The 19,650-nt window shown below is 50.3% G+C and overlaps 6 protein-coding genes across 6 annotated transcripts; 3 read left to right on the top strand and 3 right to left on the bottom strand.

The window, feature by feature from the left end:
- Positions 1-2,478, bottom strand: EsH8_III_000374 (M13 family metallopeptidase; the record flags this gene model as incomplete). Its single annotated transcript, XM_083262099.1, has 5 exons — positions 1-1,053; positions 1,104-1,385; positions 1,444-1,953; positions 2,004-2,272; positions 2,328-2,478. 5 exons carry the CDS (start codon positions 2,476-2,478, stop codon positions 1-3), a joined length of 2,265 nt encoding a protein of 754 aa, XP_083122586.1.
- Positions 2,479-4,032: 1,554 nt separating this feature from the next.
- Positions 4,033-6,544, top strand: EsH8_III_000373 (M28 family metallopeptidase; the record flags this gene model as incomplete). The annotated part of the gene is made up of 7 exons (XM_083262098.1): positions 4,033-4,544; positions 4,600-4,717; positions 4,777-4,897; positions 4,925-5,441; positions 5,515-5,836; positions 5,891-5,943; positions 5,995-6,544. 7 exons carry the CDS (start codon positions 4,033-4,035, stop codon positions 6,542-6,544), a joined length of 2,193 nt encoding a protein of 730 aa, XP_083122585.1.
- A 152-nt stretch (positions 6,545-6,696) lies between these two features.
- EsH8_III_000372 (uncharacterized protein) lies at positions 6,697-7,962 on the bottom strand (the record flags this gene model as incomplete). The annotated part of the gene is made up of 6 exons (XM_083262097.1): positions 6,697-7,085; positions 7,139-7,206; positions 7,264-7,652; positions 7,706-7,773; positions 7,842-7,878; positions 7,933-7,962. The coding sequence occupies 6 exons, from the start codon at positions 7,960-7,962 to the stop codon at positions 6,697-6,699; spliced, it is 981 nt and encodes a 326-aa protein (XP_083122584.1).
- A 2,750-nt stretch (positions 7,963-10,712) lies between these two features.
- On the bottom strand, positions 10,713-12,756 carry EsH8_III_000371 (Alpha/Beta hydrolase protein; the record flags this gene model as incomplete). The annotated part of the gene is made up of 3 exons (XM_083262096.1): positions 10,713-11,802; positions 11,864-12,603; positions 12,655-12,756. 3 exons carry the CDS (start codon positions 12,754-12,756, stop codon positions 10,713-10,715), a joined length of 1,932 nt encoding a protein of 643 aa, XP_083122583.1.
- A 2,105-nt stretch (positions 12,757-14,861) lies between these two features.
- Positions 14,862-15,699, top strand: EsH8_III_000370 (uncharacterized protein; the record flags this gene model as incomplete). The annotated part of the gene is made up of 3 exons (XM_083262095.1): positions 14,862-15,191; positions 15,252-15,441; positions 15,494-15,699. 3 exons carry the CDS (start codon positions 14,862-14,864, stop codon positions 15,697-15,699), a joined length of 726 nt encoding a protein of 241 aa, XP_083122582.1.
- Positions 15,700-18,096: 2,397 nt separating this feature from the next.
- Positions 18,097-18,985, top strand: EsH8_III_000369 (uncharacterized protein; the record flags this gene model as incomplete). Its single annotated transcript, XM_083262094.1, has 3 exons — positions 18,097-18,202; positions 18,284-18,448; positions 18,549-18,985. The coding sequence occupies 3 exons, from the start codon at positions 18,097-18,099 to the stop codon at positions 18,983-18,985; spliced, it is 708 nt and encodes a 235-aa protein (XP_083122581.1).
- Positions 18,986-19,650: the final 665 nt, after the last annotated feature.

The raw sequence follows: 19,650 nt of genomic DNA, 5'->3' as shown, positions 1-19,650 counted from the left end.
TTACCACAGCTGGCAAGTTGGCTTCTTGTTCTTGCACTGGAAGCTCTCCTTGAACTCCCGGCTGTTTGCCATCGTGCCAAGAATACGAGCCCACTTGGGCGCATGAGGATCCGTATAGATCCGGTTGATGGCCGTGTCCTTGCGTGACTTTCCGCACCACCAGTTCGAGTACGTGACGAAGAAAAGCTGGTCTTGGGTAAAGTGCTCCAGGCCGGGAAGGTCCTTGTTAGGGTTCTTGTGTGCGCGGCGCTTCCAGGCCTGGAAAGACGCAGATAGACCACCTGCATCGGCAAGGTTCTCGCCCAATGTGAGGCGCCCGTTGACGTGGAGGGGTTTGTCGTCCGGTCCCGGGACGGTGAAGTTGGAATACTGCTCCACGAAGCACTCGGCCCTCTTCTTGAACGCGTCAACAGTGGCGTCGGACCACCAGTCCGTATAGTTGCCATTTTGATCGTAGTGGCGACCTGTGGAGTCGAATGCGTGGCTGAGCTCGTGCCCAGCAACGGAACCAAAGGCACCGTAGGACATATAGGCTGGGACCTCAACGTCGAAGACAGGGAATTGCATGATGCCAGCTGGGAAGACAATTTCGTTGCCGGGAGGGTTGTAGTAAGCATTGACGGTAGGGACTGTCATACCCCATTGTTCACGGTCTACAGGCTTGCCCAGAGCCGCCCATTCATAGCCAACGGCGAAGCTACGCACAGCGAGGGCGTTTTGGAAAAAGGTCTCGGAGCTAACGTTGACCGAGCTGTAGAAGTCGCTAAGGCTTGGTGGATCCATGATGTCAGGGCTCTTAGTTGGGTAGCCAATCTTCTGGATGATGTTGTGGACTTTGTCGATTGCCTTCGTGGTGGTCTCCTTGTCCATCCATTCGGTGGCCTTGAGCTTCTTGGTGAACTCGGTCTTGATGTCGGTGATGATGGTGTCACCAAACTTCTTTGCTTCGGCCGAAAATGCTTTCTCGACAAAGAAGCGACTGAGGATCCAGCCCAATCCGTCGTCAACGTGGCCGACACAAGTGCGCCATCGCTCAGGGGCGGATTCGGGATCCTATGCAAATCAGTACACATACGACGTAAAAGTGTCAGAGGATCACCCACCTTTCCAGCAAGCTCGTTTACGAAACGCCTGTACGGCTTAACAGCATCGGCATCAACGTAGGATGAGAAGGACTGGATGGCCTTCCAGATAAAGTAGTTTTGGATGACCTCCCTGTCGGTTTCGGAGAGGATGGTAGACAATTCGGTCATGTACTTGGGTGCCATCACAATGACACGCTCAACAACAAACCCTTCGGGAGCCAGGTCATGAATCAGAGCTGTCAGCTCGATCTCCGGGGTGAGAGCAGAAGCCTCGTCAATGAGCATGGGGTTGTAGTATTTCTGCCTTCGTATTAGTACTTGTAATTCCTACTGCGGTGGTACCTGTCCAAAAGCTTACCGTGACATCCTCACGCTCCTCAGTGCTGGGCGACGCAGCTGCCAATAGCTTTTCAAGGTCAACAACCTTGGCAAAGTTGTCCTTGTTCTGGTCAGGATAGAGAGCGCTGAGAACCTCGACAGCAACGCCGCGGTACTTCTCAACGAGCTTCTCATCTTCATAGCGCTCTTTGGAAGGAAGACCCAACCTCCCGGGAGGTGCAACAGATACAACGACGCTGTCCGGGTCTCTATCATCCGCGCCTGTGCCGGAAGCAACAAAAGCATCAATACCGTATCTGGCAAGAAAGAGAATGGTGTCCTTGGTCGGGCTAGCGTCGACAGAGGCAGTGCCCTCGATCGGATAGGCTTTCTTGATCTCATCCAAAATCTGAACGAGGGGTTCAACTCCAACGCTCTTGATCTTGTCTTCGTCGAGGCAAGCATCGTACGAAGCCTTCATCTTGTCGAAGTTCTCCTCGTCGGCGGACTTATCGGCAGCCTGAAGTCGGAGGGGCGAGAAGTGCGAATGCTGGTGGGGGGGTTTTAGCGAAGCTTATCAACATCGATAGAAGGACATACCTGGGAGTCCTTGGGGTAAGGCGCCTCAAGGATGTGGCGGAGGAGCAACTCCGAGTTCTCGGACATGATGGTGCCGGTGAAGGCATCGCCCTGGTCAGAACGGAGGTCGTGCCGGTCTCTCCATCCACCGCAGACAAGCTCCTCAAAGTCGGTGCATGGGTCAAGCTCCTTGTAATCGGGCGATAGATTGTAGAGGAGCTCAGAGGCTGCATGAACACAGGCCGGGGTCATGCAGACCTCGGTCTTGTTCCCGGCAAAGTGCTTCTGGACTATGCGAACAAATGTCAGTAACCAGCGATGAAGTCGTCTCTCAAGGGGTCTAACCTTCTGGGATGCTATAGTACAACAGACCGGCAGCGGCAGCAAGACCAATGGCCTTCACGGCGGCTCTCCCGGCGGAGCATCGTTGGGCGTATGGGCACCGCGTCGGCCTCGCGCTGGAGACGGGCGCGATTAGAGGCGCCTTCTCCGACATAACGGGCGATTGGGCGGTTACTGTTTCTCGATAAGCTATGATGATAAGGTGATGGACGAACCCAGCCAGCTGAGCGACGATTGAATTGTGATAAGGAGAGGTCCAGTGAGGTTGGAGGTTGCTGAGTGGGAGTGGATCAGCTTGATCTGATGGAGCTCGGAGCTCTGGAGCTTGGAGCTTTGGGGGGGCGATGACGCTTTGAAGTGGAGACGGAACTGGAGTGCAGTTGGCGGGGAACTTAACCAAAAAGCACTTCGGCTTCAGTACTAAATAGTAGTGGCCGCTTTGTACCTAACGATAGAGCTCGGATGCCTGTCCCAGTCTGTGCGCCGGGGAAACTCCGCCCCATTTGGAACCACCTTGAAACCTTGAATTCCAGGCTCTGAGAGCAGTAGCTGTGGCAGCCCATGCCGAGCTCCTTTTGTGCAACCACGTTCGGTAGCATTGAGAGCTTTCGCTTCATAATCTTGAGGTGTCATGATCGAAATTTCGGTAGGCTCCGGTGATATGCTTATTCTAGCCTTTCGGGACTTTTCGAGACACCTCTCCTCCGAGTCCGAGGACGAGGTCTCGTTCGTCCAGATCACTTCTGCTCCGCAGTTGATCTGGCGGTTTGGGTTTGACCAGCATTTTACCATCGGAAATTCATGGCATCCAGAAACTGAATACTAGAGACATCTGAAAAACTGAATAAATGCATCTATCTTGATTGGGTTTCTGATGGAGGCTGCCGCGGCAACCTGTTTCTTACTCCAGGCCAGTCGGAGCAGCAGGAATTAGTTCCTTGCGAGAGAACATTATTGACGAGGTTGAAATTCGTCATAGCATGGTTCTCTGGAGTGACTTCCCTGTTTCTCGCTGGCCCAACTGTTGCTTGTCAGCTTACCATATTTATTATACAAGCTCCAAGGCACTATCGGAGTCATTTCCGTGACCGAAGGAAACCAAAGACCGGAAACTCCGACACCGGCACATGAACCATTAAGCTTTTGGAAGATACACCATCGGCTCCCCAACATTATGTGCCGATATGGTAGTGATTACGCGTTTAGGGAAACGTCGAGATACCCAACTCACCTGGAACTACGTACGCCAAGCTTTACCCCACGCTCAAGATCCTCGAGAACCAGCGACCCCTCACCGACAAGCACTCCTACGGAAATATAAGCTGCAGTTCTACCGCCAAAACTAGGCTTGTTCTCCGCTCGCTCACGTTGCATCACATGAACGCTACGCAGGATAGGAAGCTCACAGCACGTCACGCCACCATGATAAGACGGGTACGTTTGCATGCAACTGCTCGAGACCTGGTCTAGAAGTGCAAATTACCGACGCCGCGATCCCCCGCTGGCGGAGTTGTACCTTGTATGGCCTTATGTGTGGATCTTTTGTCGTCCAGGTGAGGGGTTCGTGGTGATGATGCAGTTTGCGATCAATTAGTCCATATATAAGTATCCGAGGGAGGGTTGGATGGCTTTTGCAATCCCTGGTCTGTAGAAGTCACCAGTAATATCGACTTATGCCTCTGCAATAATTGAAGTGATAAGTTCGAAAATGAGTCGAACTTTGTTGGCAATCGCCGTTGCGGCCACTGGCATCTACGCTTGCCAGCGTGACTGGGCAGCCTTGAACAGACGCATCAGCAGCCATAGTCACCATGACCATGGCCACAAGAAGCGGGACCTGGCTGTGGAATATCCGCCCTCTCTTACGGAGTATGAGTCGATACTTGTGAACGCTTTTGACAGCAAGTCGCTTGATGAGTGGTCTCACTACTACACGTCTGGAGACCACCTGGGCGGACACAACCGAACTCAGGCCGTGTGGACACAAGAACAATGGACCAATGCCGGATGGAATGCTTCTATCGAGGAGTACTGGATCTGGTACACAGCACCAATTGAAACCACTTTGAGGCTAAACAGGCCTGATGGAAGCATCCACGATGTAAGCTTGATTGAGGACATGCTGGAAGAAGACCCGACCACGAGCTATCCCAACCGAATTCCGGCCTACCATGCCATGAGTGGTAGTGGCAACATCAGTGCTGAATACGTCTATGTTGGGTAAGTTGGAATCTGGCGTTGTTGCATGAATATTTGAGCTGACCTCGTGCATCAGTCGCGGTCAACGAGGGGACTTTCAAGCTTTGAAAGACGCCGGGATCGAATTGAAGGGCAAAATTGCACTCTCCATGTACGGCGGTATTTACAGAGGCACCAAAGTGAAAAATGCTCAAGTACGTTGAGTCTTATGCCGTGGGACAGAAGTCTAGGTGCCCGAGATTGACCTTTCTAGGATAATGGCATGATCGGTGCTGTTCTTTTCACCGACCCCCTCGATGATGGGGAAATCACCGTCGCTAACGGATATGCCGCGTACCCAGGTCTGCGACGACCCCCGCGTTATGAACTATTTTGTGAGTAAAGGGCTGACAATTCATCAGACGGACCTGCTCGAAATCCATCAATGATCCAGAGGGGCAGCGTCCGCTTCTCTTCTCTCTACTCTGGCGATCCATCTACTGTTGGATACGCATCCGAGAAGGACGGCCCCAGAAACGATGTGACGCCTTACAACCCCACAATCCCCTCCGTCCCCATAAGTATGAAGGATGCTGCGCCGATTCTTGCTGCACTGGAGGGCAGTGGGCTTTCCGCCGAGCAGGTCAACCGCAGCAGCTGGATCGGCGCTTTTCCAAACATTACTTACAGCAGTGGGCCGACGCCCGGTGCTACGCTGGACATGGTTCATTTCATGAACCAGACAGTTGCGCCTTCATGGGATGTCATCGGTATCATCAACGGAACCCATCCCGACGAAGTTCTCATTATTGGAAACCACCGCGATGCATGGGTTATTGGTGGGGCTGCAGACCCGAATTCTGGCTCTGCAGTTTTGATCGAGCTTGCAAAGGCATTTGGAAAGCTGCTTGACAAGGGATGGAAACCTCGGCGGACAATGTGAGTGTTTTTCTCGTGTTGCCGTGTTGATGAACTTGTGCAGTTCAAAGAGTGAAGTTGACGCGTCCTGTAGTATCCTGGGCTCATGGGATGCCGAGGAGTTTGGTTTGCAAGGTTCAACGGAATGGGTGGAGAGTCACTTGCCCTGGCTCACCACCAACGCTGTCGCCTATCTGAACCTGGATGTTGCCGTTTCAGGGCCTCGTACTGCACTCTCTGGATCTGGAGAAATTCAGACAGTTGCTATCGAGATGATGAAGAAAGTACTCTTCCCCAAAGGCTGGGGCGTTGGCCCAACATTGTACGACATGTGGTTTAACACGACTGAGGGCGAAATCCCTCCCCTCGGAAGCGGTAGTGATTATGCCGCCTTCTACCACAACGGAATTAGTGCAGTAGGTCTACAAATGACATTGACGTTGGACTCTAACGACTGACTTGCCGACAAGATTGACATTGGATCCGACGGAGGCAAGACTGATCCTGTCTATCACTACCATGGGTATGTGTAGGAATTGATATAGTGGATTGTTCAAGAACTAATTATAACCAGACATTACGACTCATATACCTGGATGGCAAAGTTTGGAGACCCTGGCTTCAAGATTCATCGGGTCATGGGCCAGTGGCTTGCTCTGATTGCCTACCACATTGCCGACGACGTGATCATTCCGTGGGATCTTCCCAACGCTGGCCGAGTGCTAAGGACTTACTACGAGGATCTCAATGAAACAATCGCGGAAGACTACCCCGACCTTGATCTATCCCCGATCGACGATGCAATCACCGAATTTGAGGCGGCAGCTGAACGAATTTCCACGGTTGCCAAGCAAGCACTCGCCTTCAATGACACGGTACTCATCAATGTTGTCAACAGCAAATACCGCGACTTCTCTCGAGGCTTTGCAAGCGCCGGCGGCCTCCCGGGACGTCCGACCTTTCATAATGTAGTCAGTGCGCCCGGCTTAGACAATGGCTACGGCGCCGATGTATTCCCAGCTGTACAAGATAGTCTAAACTCCGGAAACGAAGAACAGGCGCGTGAATGGGTCGAGAAAAGTGCGTCTGCGGTTTCTCGGGCATCAGAGATTTTACACATTTAGATTGCGCGTGGTATAATCAGAATTATGTAATACCACCAATACTGCGTGCCAAAAGTAATCCAAATATCATATGCCTCACAGTGGGGTATTGCCAATTGTCTTGCGTCTACTACATTGTCATATCATTGATTTGCTCCTCTTTTCGTTTGATTTTACCAGTCGCTCGACTTGCTTCCTTTTGTTGAGCCGCCATACAGCGAGGGAGCCTGCTCGCTTGGTGAAAGTTCCATCAAGCTGTCAGCGGTGGTCAGCCGCCTTAAGGGCATCCGGTCTGGCGTCAGAGTAGCAAACGATTCCTTCTTCCTAGAGTGGGTCGTCGAACTTTCGGGCACATCTTCTACAGCGATAGTGGCGATATCTTGAGACACAATCTTGACGTTTCCAGTTGCTCTGGTGGACCCTCTTACTGTACTGATATTGGCGACATAGAGTAATTCCGGGAAGAGACGTCGGCTTAGGGTTCGGGCAGCCGGCATGCACGCAACTATAATACCAACGCATAGTTCGATGTGTGACCATAGCGCAAGACCAAAAAATTCATCTGGAGAGTTCGTGAGCCAAGAAAGTTGAGTCAATACTGGGGTTGGTTCTTACAAGTTGGGTTCCAGGATTTGTTGAAAGCCGATACACTCCTCAGTCGGACGGCGCTCACGATGGTAATGCTGTGATAGGCAAGTCAGTCAGACATTCGATGAGAGAAAAGCAATCTATGCACTCACAAAATACCAACCCCAAACATGGACATGATGCCGGCCTTTTGTCTCTTTTGCAGGTTGAGTTTGTAAATTTGCGTCGCTGGGAGCACCAACATCCAAACGTCTATCGCAATATTCAGAGCGGCGTGTGCGAGTGCCATGCTAGATAGATCGATGCAGTACCCGGGGGTGGTACCGTCCCAACCGTGCCAGAAGAAGCTCAGAGGTTTGCACTGATTGAAGTTTACAATGATAAATGTAACGCATATAGCGACGTTGAATATTTGCGTGCCCCATAGGATCTGACGGAAAGTATCCGTGATCGCGCCGAAGATGCGTAAATAAAGGAACAGAACTGAGGCTTTGATGACGGCGAGGGTGACGGAGTAAACAATCTCGAAGGCGAAGAAGCCCTGTGGTCAAAAGTCAGCGAGACTATTGCTTCATCTGATGAACAGAGACTCACCATAATGAACGAGGTGATTTGATCCACTCTGAGCGTCCATATATCCTTCCCGAATCCTTGTCGTCTTCCTGAGAAAATCGTCAGATATCAATGCCCTTCATCAGGGATCAGAGCCTCTGCAGCGAAGTCTACATACCCAGAAATGTTGCGACCAAAAACGCGATCATCATTAACTGTTTATCCGATTGTCAGTCTGAATTCGCCACTCGGGGAGGCATCCGACGTACGTATGCAAATATAATTGTCCAATCGTCCATCCCCCATGTTGAGAGTTTCATCCATTTTGTAGCCACCCGCATCGCCATGAAGAGCGTCAGGATTCCGAAAAGGAATGATGGAACCCAAGCGAGAGTAGCAGTTTCATCGTGATATTCAAATCCGCAATCTAGCCAGGTACGGTTTTTCGCTACTAATGAACCCCTATTAGTATTCTTCACCCCCAAAGTCGGATACAAAAACCTTACAGAGGGCCTCCGCTACACTACATTTGATTCGGACGCAATGTATCACGGCCATATTGTATTGCATATCATTGCATAAACATGTCGAATTGGTCATATCGCATGACGTGTGGTCCATGGGTGCGGTAACACATCCTGACTAGGGTGACCAGTGAAATTAGAAGGCTGTCGTGACGATGCAAGACGATGCGAAAGTAACAAATCAAACGTGAACTTACAGCACATTCAGGAACATTATCGTAGAGGCCATACACGAATGGTAGGCAAGAAAAGATAAAAATGGCCCAGAGACTGGCTTTCATTGCAACGTTGGTATGCTGTTTCAATGTGTGCAATGATCAAAACATGACGGAAGGGAGAGGCTTAGTTGACTCTAAGGATGCAACTGAACGTCAAGTCGAGGACCGAAGCGCGGGCAAAGAAGAAATGGGAAGCATTGCTGGCATTGACAAGCCAGGGAAAGGGAAGAAATATGGTCAAAGGTACATTTCAGATCACGGGGCGACGTCGTGCAAGCCAATTCAGCGACGTCGAAGTGGCTGGCCGGGTGCGGACGAGCCGGTCCAGACCTTTGGAGCCTTTGGAGATCATTTCAATGGCTGGGTTTTCGCCTGTCATCCCTCATACTCTTAACGGAACCCATTGTATGCGTCTTCCGCTCTGGGTGAGAGGCTTTCCAAGACTGGAACCTTAAGCGAGAGAAAGGTCTTAGATGCCAGCGGTCATGGCACCGAGGTTAGCAGAATTGTAGGATAGCCATAAGCCAACTTCGGCGAGACCTTCGTTCCGTGAGCCGAACAGTGTTTTCCGCTATTCCTATCCCCATATGAGTGGTGGGCTTCGCCCCGGCGCACGTAGATTGGTCAAGAGTTTCCGTGATAGAGTTTGGGAGGTCCTTTTGCAGCTTCCGGTCAGACGTAAAGCTGCTTTGAGGTACTTACAAACACAACTTGGGGAACTGGTTGGGTCAGTCTTCTAACCAAATGCGTCACCTAGACACCTTTATGTCCTGTTTCCTTACGCCTCATTTCACGCCTCGCAAAGAGGCCAAGAGCACCACCAAGACTTGGCGGCTTGACTAGATGGGGGGCTGTGATGGCTTGGTTATTTGATCTGCGATCGACCTCTCGGCAGTAACGATTCTAAAAGAGGGTGCTGAGACCCGAGCACTACCTATCTCTTTTGAGACATTGTGTCACTTACATTAGCACCAATTTACCCTTCATTCTTGCGAGGCTTTCCGCTAATTTCTTTTTCGTCCGACGACAGCAGTGCTGCTACTTTCTTAGGAGGCAACAAAACATAATAAAAGAACCCCTAGGAGAATCACCGTTGAACCAGAGTCTTGGGGCACTGCATCACACCCAGGCCAATGTCAATTTCAGGTATTGTCCATAATTGACAACACAGAGCCATACTCGCTCTGGGGCTACGTATATCTGGGTATTCCATTACAATAGGTCATTAATTTGACACAAATCCTGGATAAACAAGACCCGGCCACCGGCTAATTATGCGTCCTCGCGCTTCTTGCTGGGGTCTACCAGATGGTGCCTCCGACCTCCCAAGCCGGCCTGCTAGGTTTACATCATTGTATATACCAGTGCTTTCGGTTTTCAGAATGATGCAATTTCGCCGGAAAGGGAAAAACCCCTTTCACACGAATCATTGATGAGCCAGTGATAAACACTTCAATGTCTCGATTCGCCTGCCGAGTAAATTTCAATGCTCCCGGCCTACGTCGCTAACTTCCCCTCAGCCCTTACCGAAAGCGTTTGTCTCTTCTTGGTAAGGTTCAAGTATTTCATTGTCACCAGCTACGAAAGTCGGATAATTTCACAAGGGTTGAAAGGCGCAACGTGAATCGGCCTTGTGTAACCGAGGTGAATTGGACATACATCTGCCTTAACTAGGCTTGGGGTTGTCCTTTTGCTGCCGCCTTCAGCCCTGTTCTTCGCATTTTCGCTTAACAGCGTTGCTGCTTGGAGTTGGCCCTCTGAGTTTCCGTAATCCAGACTCCGCCCATAGCCCATAATACTGCGGTCCAGATCTTGGAACCGCGTGGTCAACGGTCTCGGAACTTATCGCTCCCGTAAATCGATCTTTAGACTGCACTCAAAGTCGCCGACTGAAAAATCAAGATACCAAACGTCCAAGGTAAACTTTTAAGGCCATTATTATATTTATCATGTGCCGTTTGAGAGATATATGAGGTATCAAAATAAACACAGCATTGTGGTTGAAACAAAGTTAATGCTTAAGTTATAATCGTAGCACACAGCTAAAGAAAATCATATCTCTTTAAACTTCGATATTCGCGCAGTTTCTTCAGTAGCAGTTAAACATACTGTTAGCTGCCCAGAAATTTTGGGTTGAAGCCATGAAATAAACATCAACCATATTGCAGTCATGAGCAAATAACGTACGCACATATTCATACTGACCGCAAATCTTAGGCCACGATATTCAAATATTCAAAAGGAATCCATAGCTTCCTAGTGTATATATGACAAAACGTGCAATGGTTTATAGCGGTAAGACACTACTTATCCCAACAGATACTTTCTCCACCAAGCTTCTTCCTCCTCCAGCCAAAGTCTTGGGCTTCCAGGCTTGCCAAACATGTGACCCTCGCCCTCCACCTCTCTGATTCTGACGTCTCCTCCCTTGTCCTTGACAGCCTTGTAAATAAGTCTAGCTTGCTCAATGGGAACCACGGTATCTGCAACGCCATGCAGAAGGAAGAGCGGGGCCTCGATCTTATCCGCGTGAAACAGAGGCGCTCGCTCGCGGTACCTCTCCTCCTTTTGCTCATCAGTCATGCCTGGGTCGAGGACGAGCGCTCCCATGTATTCGGACTCAAGCTTGTGAGTGGATTCGTCTAGCTTCTTGACGTCACTTACGCCACAGACGCAAAAGCCGGCATCGAATGTACTGGGATAACGGACGAGTGCTTGGAGAACATTATATCCCCCGGCACTTGCACCAACAATACCAACTTTTCCAACCCTCCCGGCTGTGACCAAATGGTTGGCAACTTCGGCTGCATCATCCGCATCAACGATGCCCCAGTTACCGAACAGTGCCTCGCGGTAGTCTCTGCCATGTCCAGTCGAGCCCGTATAGTTCAGCGCTAGGTAGGCATAGCCTCTTGCGGTGAAGTACTGGGTGCGAAGTTTGAGCCCGGAGCCAGTGTAACCTGTTGGGCCTCCATGGGACGAAATGACTAGAGGTGGAAGCGTACCCTCTGGTGCCAGGAACTTGGGGTTACGTGGCATCCACAGAGTGCTATAAATCGTGCGAGAGGGTGAGCCCTTTGATTGAAACTTGACAAGTTCCGGTCTCGAGAACAATGATTCTTTCAGTTTTTCATTGGTAGTTTCCCTCACTGTCGTCGTTTCCCCGCTTGTGATGTCGATCTTGTACAGCGCGGATGGAGAATCTGACTGGCTGGCGATGAGCAGAAAAGACCTGTCGTCCAACCGTGCTACCGAATCAAACGAAATTTCACAAATATTCGGGGGCCCGATAGTCTTCCAATCGTTTTTCTCGAGGTCGATCAAGATCAGCTTTGCCTGGCCAAAGATTATGGCAGCTGCCGCCAAGTATCGAGCTGACAGTGGTGCATAAGTATGACTGATGGACGTTAGCATCACCAACTCTGGATGTGTAGTCGGCTCTCAATAGGTCAACGCACCTTCCTTGAAACCATCGAATCTCTCCAAATTCAGCATTCTCCAACCCGCGGAGTTTGATATGGGAGATAGCGTTTTCGTTGGGAGGCGTACGAAACAGCTGTCGGAAGCCATCAACTTCAATGCATACAAACAAGCTGCCATCAGGACCCCATCGAGGTTCTGCAGCCCCTTCACGATCTTTTCCTGCCACCAACACTGCGTTTTCAACGGTCGCCGATGTTGTCCAATCGGCCGAAAAGATCTTAGCTGCCGAGAATGGGAGGTTGGGTTGGTCCCATTCCATCCACGTCAGCCTCTGGCCGTCTTCACTGAACTGCGGAGTGTAGTAGAAGTCGGCCCCCTCAACAACTCGTTTGACTTCGCCGCTCTCCGCATTGAGGGCGACGACATAGTTTCTAATCCCTTCGGGCTTGTCGATCTCATGGTCTTCCTGTATGGCCAGAACCCATGGACTGCGTGGATTGGCGCTGAAGTTCGAGTATCGCAGTTTCGGGTCTCCAGTCAAATTTGACACATCTCCAGTGTTGGTTTCAAGGATTTTGACGGTGTTGTCCTTATTAGAAAAGATGATGCGCCCGTCTGAAACCACGTCGTATGGAGAGCCGCCATACTCATAAACTGTGTTGTGGGCGCTGTACGGTGCTGGCAATAAGTCCTTGAGGCCGTCTTTCGTGGTCTCGACGATGACACTGCGGCCATCATCCTTGGACTCCACAAAGAACGCACGGCCAGTGTCACGCTACAATAGTCGTCAGTACGTTAAACCCGGTGGCTCCCTGACATCACTCACATGCACCCGTGGCGACGAGACCGACCAACTCTTTGATGTCACGGTATCGGCCGTTATCGGGCTATCCCAATCGCCAAATCGCGCCAGTCTTTTGGTTACCATTTTGTCGCTTAGCTGAAGCAAAAGTATTGGTGAAAGGTCTAGGTAACCCGAAGCTGATACAATATGCCTGCGGATGGCGCCCAATGTGAGTCAGCGTTCGACTGAGGGGTTTAGATGACGTTAGCGTTGACGTTGATGTTGACGTTAACGCACCGTAGAATTCCAATGTCAGAAGAGGAAGGAGAATAAGCTCAAGAGGTGCCGGAATAAGCGGGACCGGACCCCCGCTTTTTGGCCATGTCCTCTCCCCAACCAGGTGCTCTACATCCACAGGCGTTTGTTAGCCATCCGTGAACGTATGACGATTAGGAGCATGAGAGACGAGTTGCATGGTACATCTGATTCTGATCTATAGCTAAGCGAAGAAGTGCTCTGAGATTCAAATAGAGCATTCTCCAAGTTATTATGTTATTCCACTTTTGTTCCGATCCGAAGGAATGTTGCAGTGCACCAAAAGCTTCGGATCATCAAACTGCCTGAAGTGCCATTCACGGACTCATTAGTCCAAAATCTCTGTAAACCTGAGTCGTAAGGATATGCGATGCTCGACGTCTATTTTGAAAAATAATTATTTGCTTTGCATGCTGTTGTTGCACCCAAAAATACAGCCCCAAGGTGACTGGCAAGGTAGATCGCTGCGGTCAACACTCTGGATTGCACTTAGCCACAGGCATCAAGCCTGGCCTTGCCAACAGGATGTTACGGGGCCGAATTCTGGCATGCAAAAGTGGCCGGAGCTTCACTTGCCAGGATACCGCCGAACAAGAAGAAAGAGTCAAAATGGCCTGATTGCCAAGGCGAACGAAATGCCGTTCGCCGGCGCCGAATTCATTATTCATGGGGGATAGCCGCAGGTGATTCCTAGGCTTGAAAGTGTGTTTCGCATTTTGTGGCGCAAAAGTACAAAGTGGCGGGATCAGACTCTCGCCTCAATACCCTCCAGTCGCTGCGGACTACAATTCAGCATGGCAAAAGTCCACAGTAGAGGAGGAACTTCCGACCCTGGAGCCGATCGAAGGCAGGGGCCGACCAGCCGCCTGGTGTCATCATGGCTGTGTTTCAGTGCAGAGCAAGTTGAGCCGACCGGAGTTGGGAAAAGGCGCTACCGGAGCGCTGTAATTGGTCGCATGGTCGTTTTTGCGCCCTGGGGGTAAAGTTGTCATGGTTGTGGTCGAAAACCAGGACAGGGGCATAGCTCTGCTGATTCGACTAGCAGAAAACCCCGAGTTTGAGAGTCTAAGTTTAGCTCCCTACAACTGTCATCTGAGACTCGCACAAGGGGTCGGGTTCCCCCATCAAAAACCAGCCGAAATTCAGGAACGCCGGATGGCAGCTTGACAATCACGGCAAGAAATGCGGTTTTGGATCATGGATTCCACGACCACGTGCAATGAGGTATTGCAGGCCTTAAATAAACGTCCCAAGCGATGAGTATTGAGCAACAAGGGCGACGAACTAGGTGGATCTTCGTTCAGCCTTGCGTTTTGGTTTTCTCCAGAATTCAGACTACATTTCGCAGGGTGTACACCAACATTATCCTCTGCGTTCTCGATGTGCCGTGTTAATAGGTAGCTTGAAGGTTTCGTTCGAAGTGGCTATCCTCTCCGCATCAGCCAACAGCCGGAAATGTCAAGTAGAGACGAGGTGCCAGACCGCCAAGCAGAGCTAGTGCCGCATCTCGAGTAAACCTGACATGACCAGTCGCCTGCAATGTGCTATGCAACCCCTCGAGTTACCGGGTCAGTCCCAAGGATGAGGCTCTTCGGGCGCTTTTGCTTGGCCAAAGGTGAGTTAGCGAGCTTGGCACCACGGGGGAGAGTGGAAGGCTTTCACCCCTGCAGTCTTATGTGGGTTTCATGATCCCGCTGTTCTTGGCAAGTCATTCCCTTTCAGAATTAACATTCACCCCAAGTTGTCCACGAGGCCCTGCCAGAAAAGCGTTCGTCTGGACATATAACCCATTTGACTTCCGAGGTGCAGCGCGTTTTCGTCGATGATGGCTGCACACTTTCCATTTACTCCTTAACTATTAACTCGCTGTTTGTCCAAGCCAACTGCGTTGGTCTTTACTCTTTCCCTTCTTCATATAATTAAACACTTCGAAAATGAAGCTTTCAACACTTGTCCTGTTCTCTTCCCAAATATTTGCTGCGGCCTCGCTGCCCATCTCAAACACGCCGACTACTGGTATAGTTGCTCGAAGCAATGGAGTTGCAAACAGCGCGGTGAATGACGCGGGGGTTACGAAACGGACGCCTGCCGAAGGTACGACTGAGAGCCAGCCAAAACCATCAGAAAAAGAGGCAGAAGCGGGCGAAGAGGCTGCTGGTGGAGGCGGAGGTGAAGGGCAGGAACAAGAGATTGAGGGCCAATTCACCGTACCTGTGCGGCTTGGCGGTGCGAATGCCAAGCAAGATGTTCTTTTCCCTCCCGGGGTGAGTAAAAGAATACCATATTACAACGTTCTCGGCGAGGTTCTGACAATCTTCTCTTAGAAAAATGGCCGTTTCGAGGTCGAGTTCCAGAATGCTGTTGGCCGAACTCTCACGGTGACTGAAAATAGAGCACCCGCACCCCCTCCGGCGGGATTCACGGCTGTTGAGGCGGTCTCATACAAGGTCAATCTCGCCGAAGGCGGACAGGGCGTGACTTTATCAAAGATTGACTACATTCTAAATGCTGGCAGTAAGTCCTGAAGCCACATGTGTGACGGTATTGGAAGTTAACATCGCTTCAGACAAGTTGGACATCAGCAAGGGTCAAGTTGGCCGCCTATTTCCCGAGCTTAACGCCTTCATCATAGACCCAGCGCTCGGAGAACTCGAATTTGAGGCCGAAGAGAACGAGCTGACATTAAAGGTGGCCAACATGAATGGAGAATTCGCCATTTTCCTTCCGCAAGCTAAAGCTGGCGCTGCTGCAGACGCCGCTGGCAAGGAATAGGATTTGGATTTGCAGAGAGTTCGACTTTAATTCGTAAATAGATAGGGTCATCAAATTATGTGAAGATCAAAACGGGAGGATCTGATGTCGGGGTTGCTAAACAGGGATGATTACAAATCGATACCAATGTAGCAATAGCAGTAACCTCACAACTGGACCTCAAAATTAAGTCGTTGTAGGAAAGTGTATTTGGCGATAGCTTTTGATAGTGCCATATTCTTTTAATTTCTCCGAAAATACAAATACTACACACATTTTGTCTGTTTTAAAATCCCATTTGCCATGCAGGATGCATCAAGATGCATTGCGTCATGTGGCCGCTGTGTGGTTTAGATGCGGTCGTATCACGCGCAGTCCTAAGAGCTCTCGACATCCGAGATAAAGCGGACCAGAAAGGGCATGTTACCCACCCTAGTCATTGGTTGACAGTGGGGAGCTACAAGCCTGCGGTGATAGGTTCAAGAAATATACATGTTCACAAGGATGTTTTGCTGTGTTGTCTATTGAAGGTTCATTTCGTAGATTCCTGGAATCTCACATTCAGCCACAAACACCAAACTACTAACGTGGCCCTGGGAAGCTTATATGTGCTGAAAGGGGCCAGAGGTCTTGATTGTTACTTTGAGTCCTTTTGTTGACCGTTGATTTCGCGCGGTGCTGATATAGGTGGCATGTCTGTCAGGCAGAGCTTTCCGATAGCCCCAATCTGGTATCGATGCGCTACTTCTAATCTCACAATTCAGTCCAGATATAGTCTTGAAATCGTGATAGGTTTAAGTCTCTTATTCAGATCTCATTGTTGAAAGGTCTACCACGACGAGGGTTCTTGGCAGACCAAATCCGACGGTACCTATTTAACGCATGGTTTCCGCTGTCGCATTTGTGGCGGAAATCATCGTGGACATAGTTTTGCCGCCATCAACCGAGATTAAGTCAACCTCGCCATCGTCTTATCATATCAACAGGTAAGATTGATGTCATGTGATACGTTCGGAGCAATATTTTTAGAGCTCGGCGGGTGCTTTTCCTCGCAAGCGCCGGCTACAGCTTGTTGTTTGCGCTTTGACTTATCATCCGGCGGTTAACGGATTAGACTCTGACCAGAAAACGGCCAACCACTAAAGATTCGATCCTCGGCCGCTTGCCATATATCTTGATCACGACTCACTTGGCGCAGCCAGGGCGATTCGCCCTAACAGCTGAGTGGAGGTTACCGGCAGATCAAGAAATATGGAAGCCGGAGAACGGGGGGTTCACGGTCCACTGTTCGTTTCTATTCTTGTACATGCATATTAACTTTTCAGCAATGCGGCATCTTTGTCGTCAAAATGACTGTTAGGCACCCGAATTTGTAAGGAAAATTACCAAGTACAACTCAAGTGAATTTCTGGACACGTGCAAACGAGACATATGCAAGCGGCCCTGAACAACAGCCCATGCCTGGTTTGATGGTTACTTCTATGGGGTTTGAAAATGGGTATTGATTACGTGTGTCTCTCTCCTTTGATAAGTTGTCCGAGGTACATCCAGCGCGCAAAGTTCACATGCCACCGCAATGAAAGTGACACCAACTTGCATGGCGCACCAAGTATGCCAGAGCTGAAGCCTATAGCTTTATTATATTCTTAAAACTTTGCATTTCCCTGGGGGCTGGATCTGTAGCCCCAACGCCATCTTCTTCTGTCAACTGGTTAGTGAAAACCAAGAGCATTTAGACAGCACTATTCTGCAGAGTACGCCTTACACACAGCCGCAACAACTTCTTATTCAGCCTCGCCACGGTCCCATGATGTTGTTAGCTGCCATTTTTAACTAGCCATCCCCATCCAGTATTAGTCTCTTCCATTTTAAGGATGACAGCTGGAGCGGGGGAGAGTTTTGTGAGAGTATCCAAGGACTGTACTAGAGCAGTAATAAGTAAGGTCTAGGTCTCCGCAGAACAATGCCTAATTCCTAGTCTTCCAACCGCTAACCTGGTTGGAGGGTCGCTTTCCAAAGACTCATTTCCCCACCTTTCTGAGACATGGCTTGTTGCTCAGCCTTGGAAAACCGGGACTCATTCACCATGGTCCTATGACAGTCCTCGCCAAATTCCTGGGACGCCCATTGTACGAAAACCGCGCCAGCGGTGCACAGATTAGATCTTGGTGGGATCAAGCATCTGGGAAACGGAGGTCTAGATCTTCAGCCCCTCAAGCGCCGTGAAAGAAGCTAGAGGTGCGAAACGCCTTGCGGTCCTGGGGCGTTCCCAACCGCGGTATTTACCGTGGATGAAAGATGAGAGTGAGGATATAAAGGCATGGTTCTGGCTATCTCCAGAGAAAAGAGATCATCTTGATCCGCAAGCTATAAAACAGTATACAGTATAATCAGTTACCCTCTAAACCGCTATCCAAAATGAAGTCTCTCTTCATCCTTGCCCTCGCATCTCTCTCCATCTGCACCCCAACGCCTTCCGACCTGAGCCCGGTCGCCGAGAACCACCAGGACGAAAAGCGAGCCGGTATGCCCTCCTCTACCAACCGCTTTATTTCCTCGTTCATCGTTCCATGCTGCCCCTGAGAAACCATCTAACACCATACAGGATCGCTGGTCAACGGTTACTGGTCCTGCAGCCCCCCCCCGTCCGGCGCAGTTTACACTCAACAACAGCAGGGGATCGGTTTATGCGGCGGTACAGGCATCCAGAAGCAGTATTTTGTAATTAGTCCCCGCGATAATCTTTACTCCTGCACGCCGCCACCATCAGGTACACAACCCAACCCCCCCCTTCCCTCCTGCCCCCTTTCCTTGCCCAGGACATATACTCGACCGAGTCAGACGAAGTCATGCTAATGCGCCAACCCAAGGTTGGACGTACGACTACGTCCTGAACGTCCTGAACGTCTGCCAGCAGGGCAGCTTCTCGATACAATACAGATTGCGCAAGCCGTACGACGGCCTCGAAGCGTGCACGCAGATGGACGGGTACACGTACACCCAGGTCCGGGAGGTGTTCAACACGTGCGATGTCAACAAGTCCAACAGGCTGTACAAGCTGCGCCTGCCGGCCAACAACCTCGAGGCATGCACGCGTCCGGCCGCGTACACGTGGGTCCAGGTCCGGGACGTGTTCAACGTGTGCGAGCTCAACAAGCTCGCGCCCATATATCGGCTTTGGTTCCCGGCCAACAATCTGAATGCGTGCAGCATGCCGAGCGGGTGGACCTTCAGTTCGAAGAGGGATGTCTTGAATGTCTGCAGCCAGAACAAAATGGCACCGCAGTATACTCTGAAGAAACGGTGATCTTGTGTAATCTCGAAATCGGTAATCTTGGCTAGTTTAGCTCAATAATCATAATCGCTTTGCAAGGTTGCCTGGTTTTAGTATATTGTACCAAGTACATTCAAGTATGAACTGGTCGAGGTGTAGAAGATTTTCGGTGATATGCCGATGCGAAAGGGTTATAATAGGCCTACAAATCATGACGCATGGTTAGAGCTTTTTTAGTTACAGCCCACATTATGTGTCATCCTGTCGCTCTCCTGTCTCAGGCACCCATGTAACATCCCATTCCTACTCCAACTCACTACCATGTTATCACCACAGTCTTTTAGTAATTCGTTACCCGTGGGCTTAAGTGACTGCTACAGGCCCCCGCTTGCTTGGAGGAAAATCCGATCTTGATTCTATTTACTAGGCTGACTGCTGAATTAACTTGTAGATGAGTGTAAGTAACTGTAGTTATCTGTATTTTGGACAATTTCAAGCCTCGTGCATATTACATGCGCACCTATCAGATAATATTTGCTTTGCCCTCTTGGGGTATTTGCTGATTTCCTCTGGCAAGAAGGACCTGTCCCTGGTGTGCTCTGTGCCACAACAAGTGATGGTGACATTGCACAAAGAGAGCCCTATCTATAACCTGGTTTCCTTCACACGCACTTCGCCAAGCCACTGCTGCATCAGCC

Source organism: Colletotrichum jinshuiense, chromosome 3 (genome assembly GCF_051148585.1).
Source record: "Colletotrichum jinshuiense chromosome 3, complete sequence".
Classification (NCBI taxonomy): Eukaryota; Fungi; Ascomycota; class Sordariomycetes; order Glomerellales; family Glomerellaceae; genus Colletotrichum; species Colletotrichum jinshuiense.
Note: the sequence above shows the minus strand (reverse complement) of the source record. Positions and strands in the feature narration are given on the sequence as shown.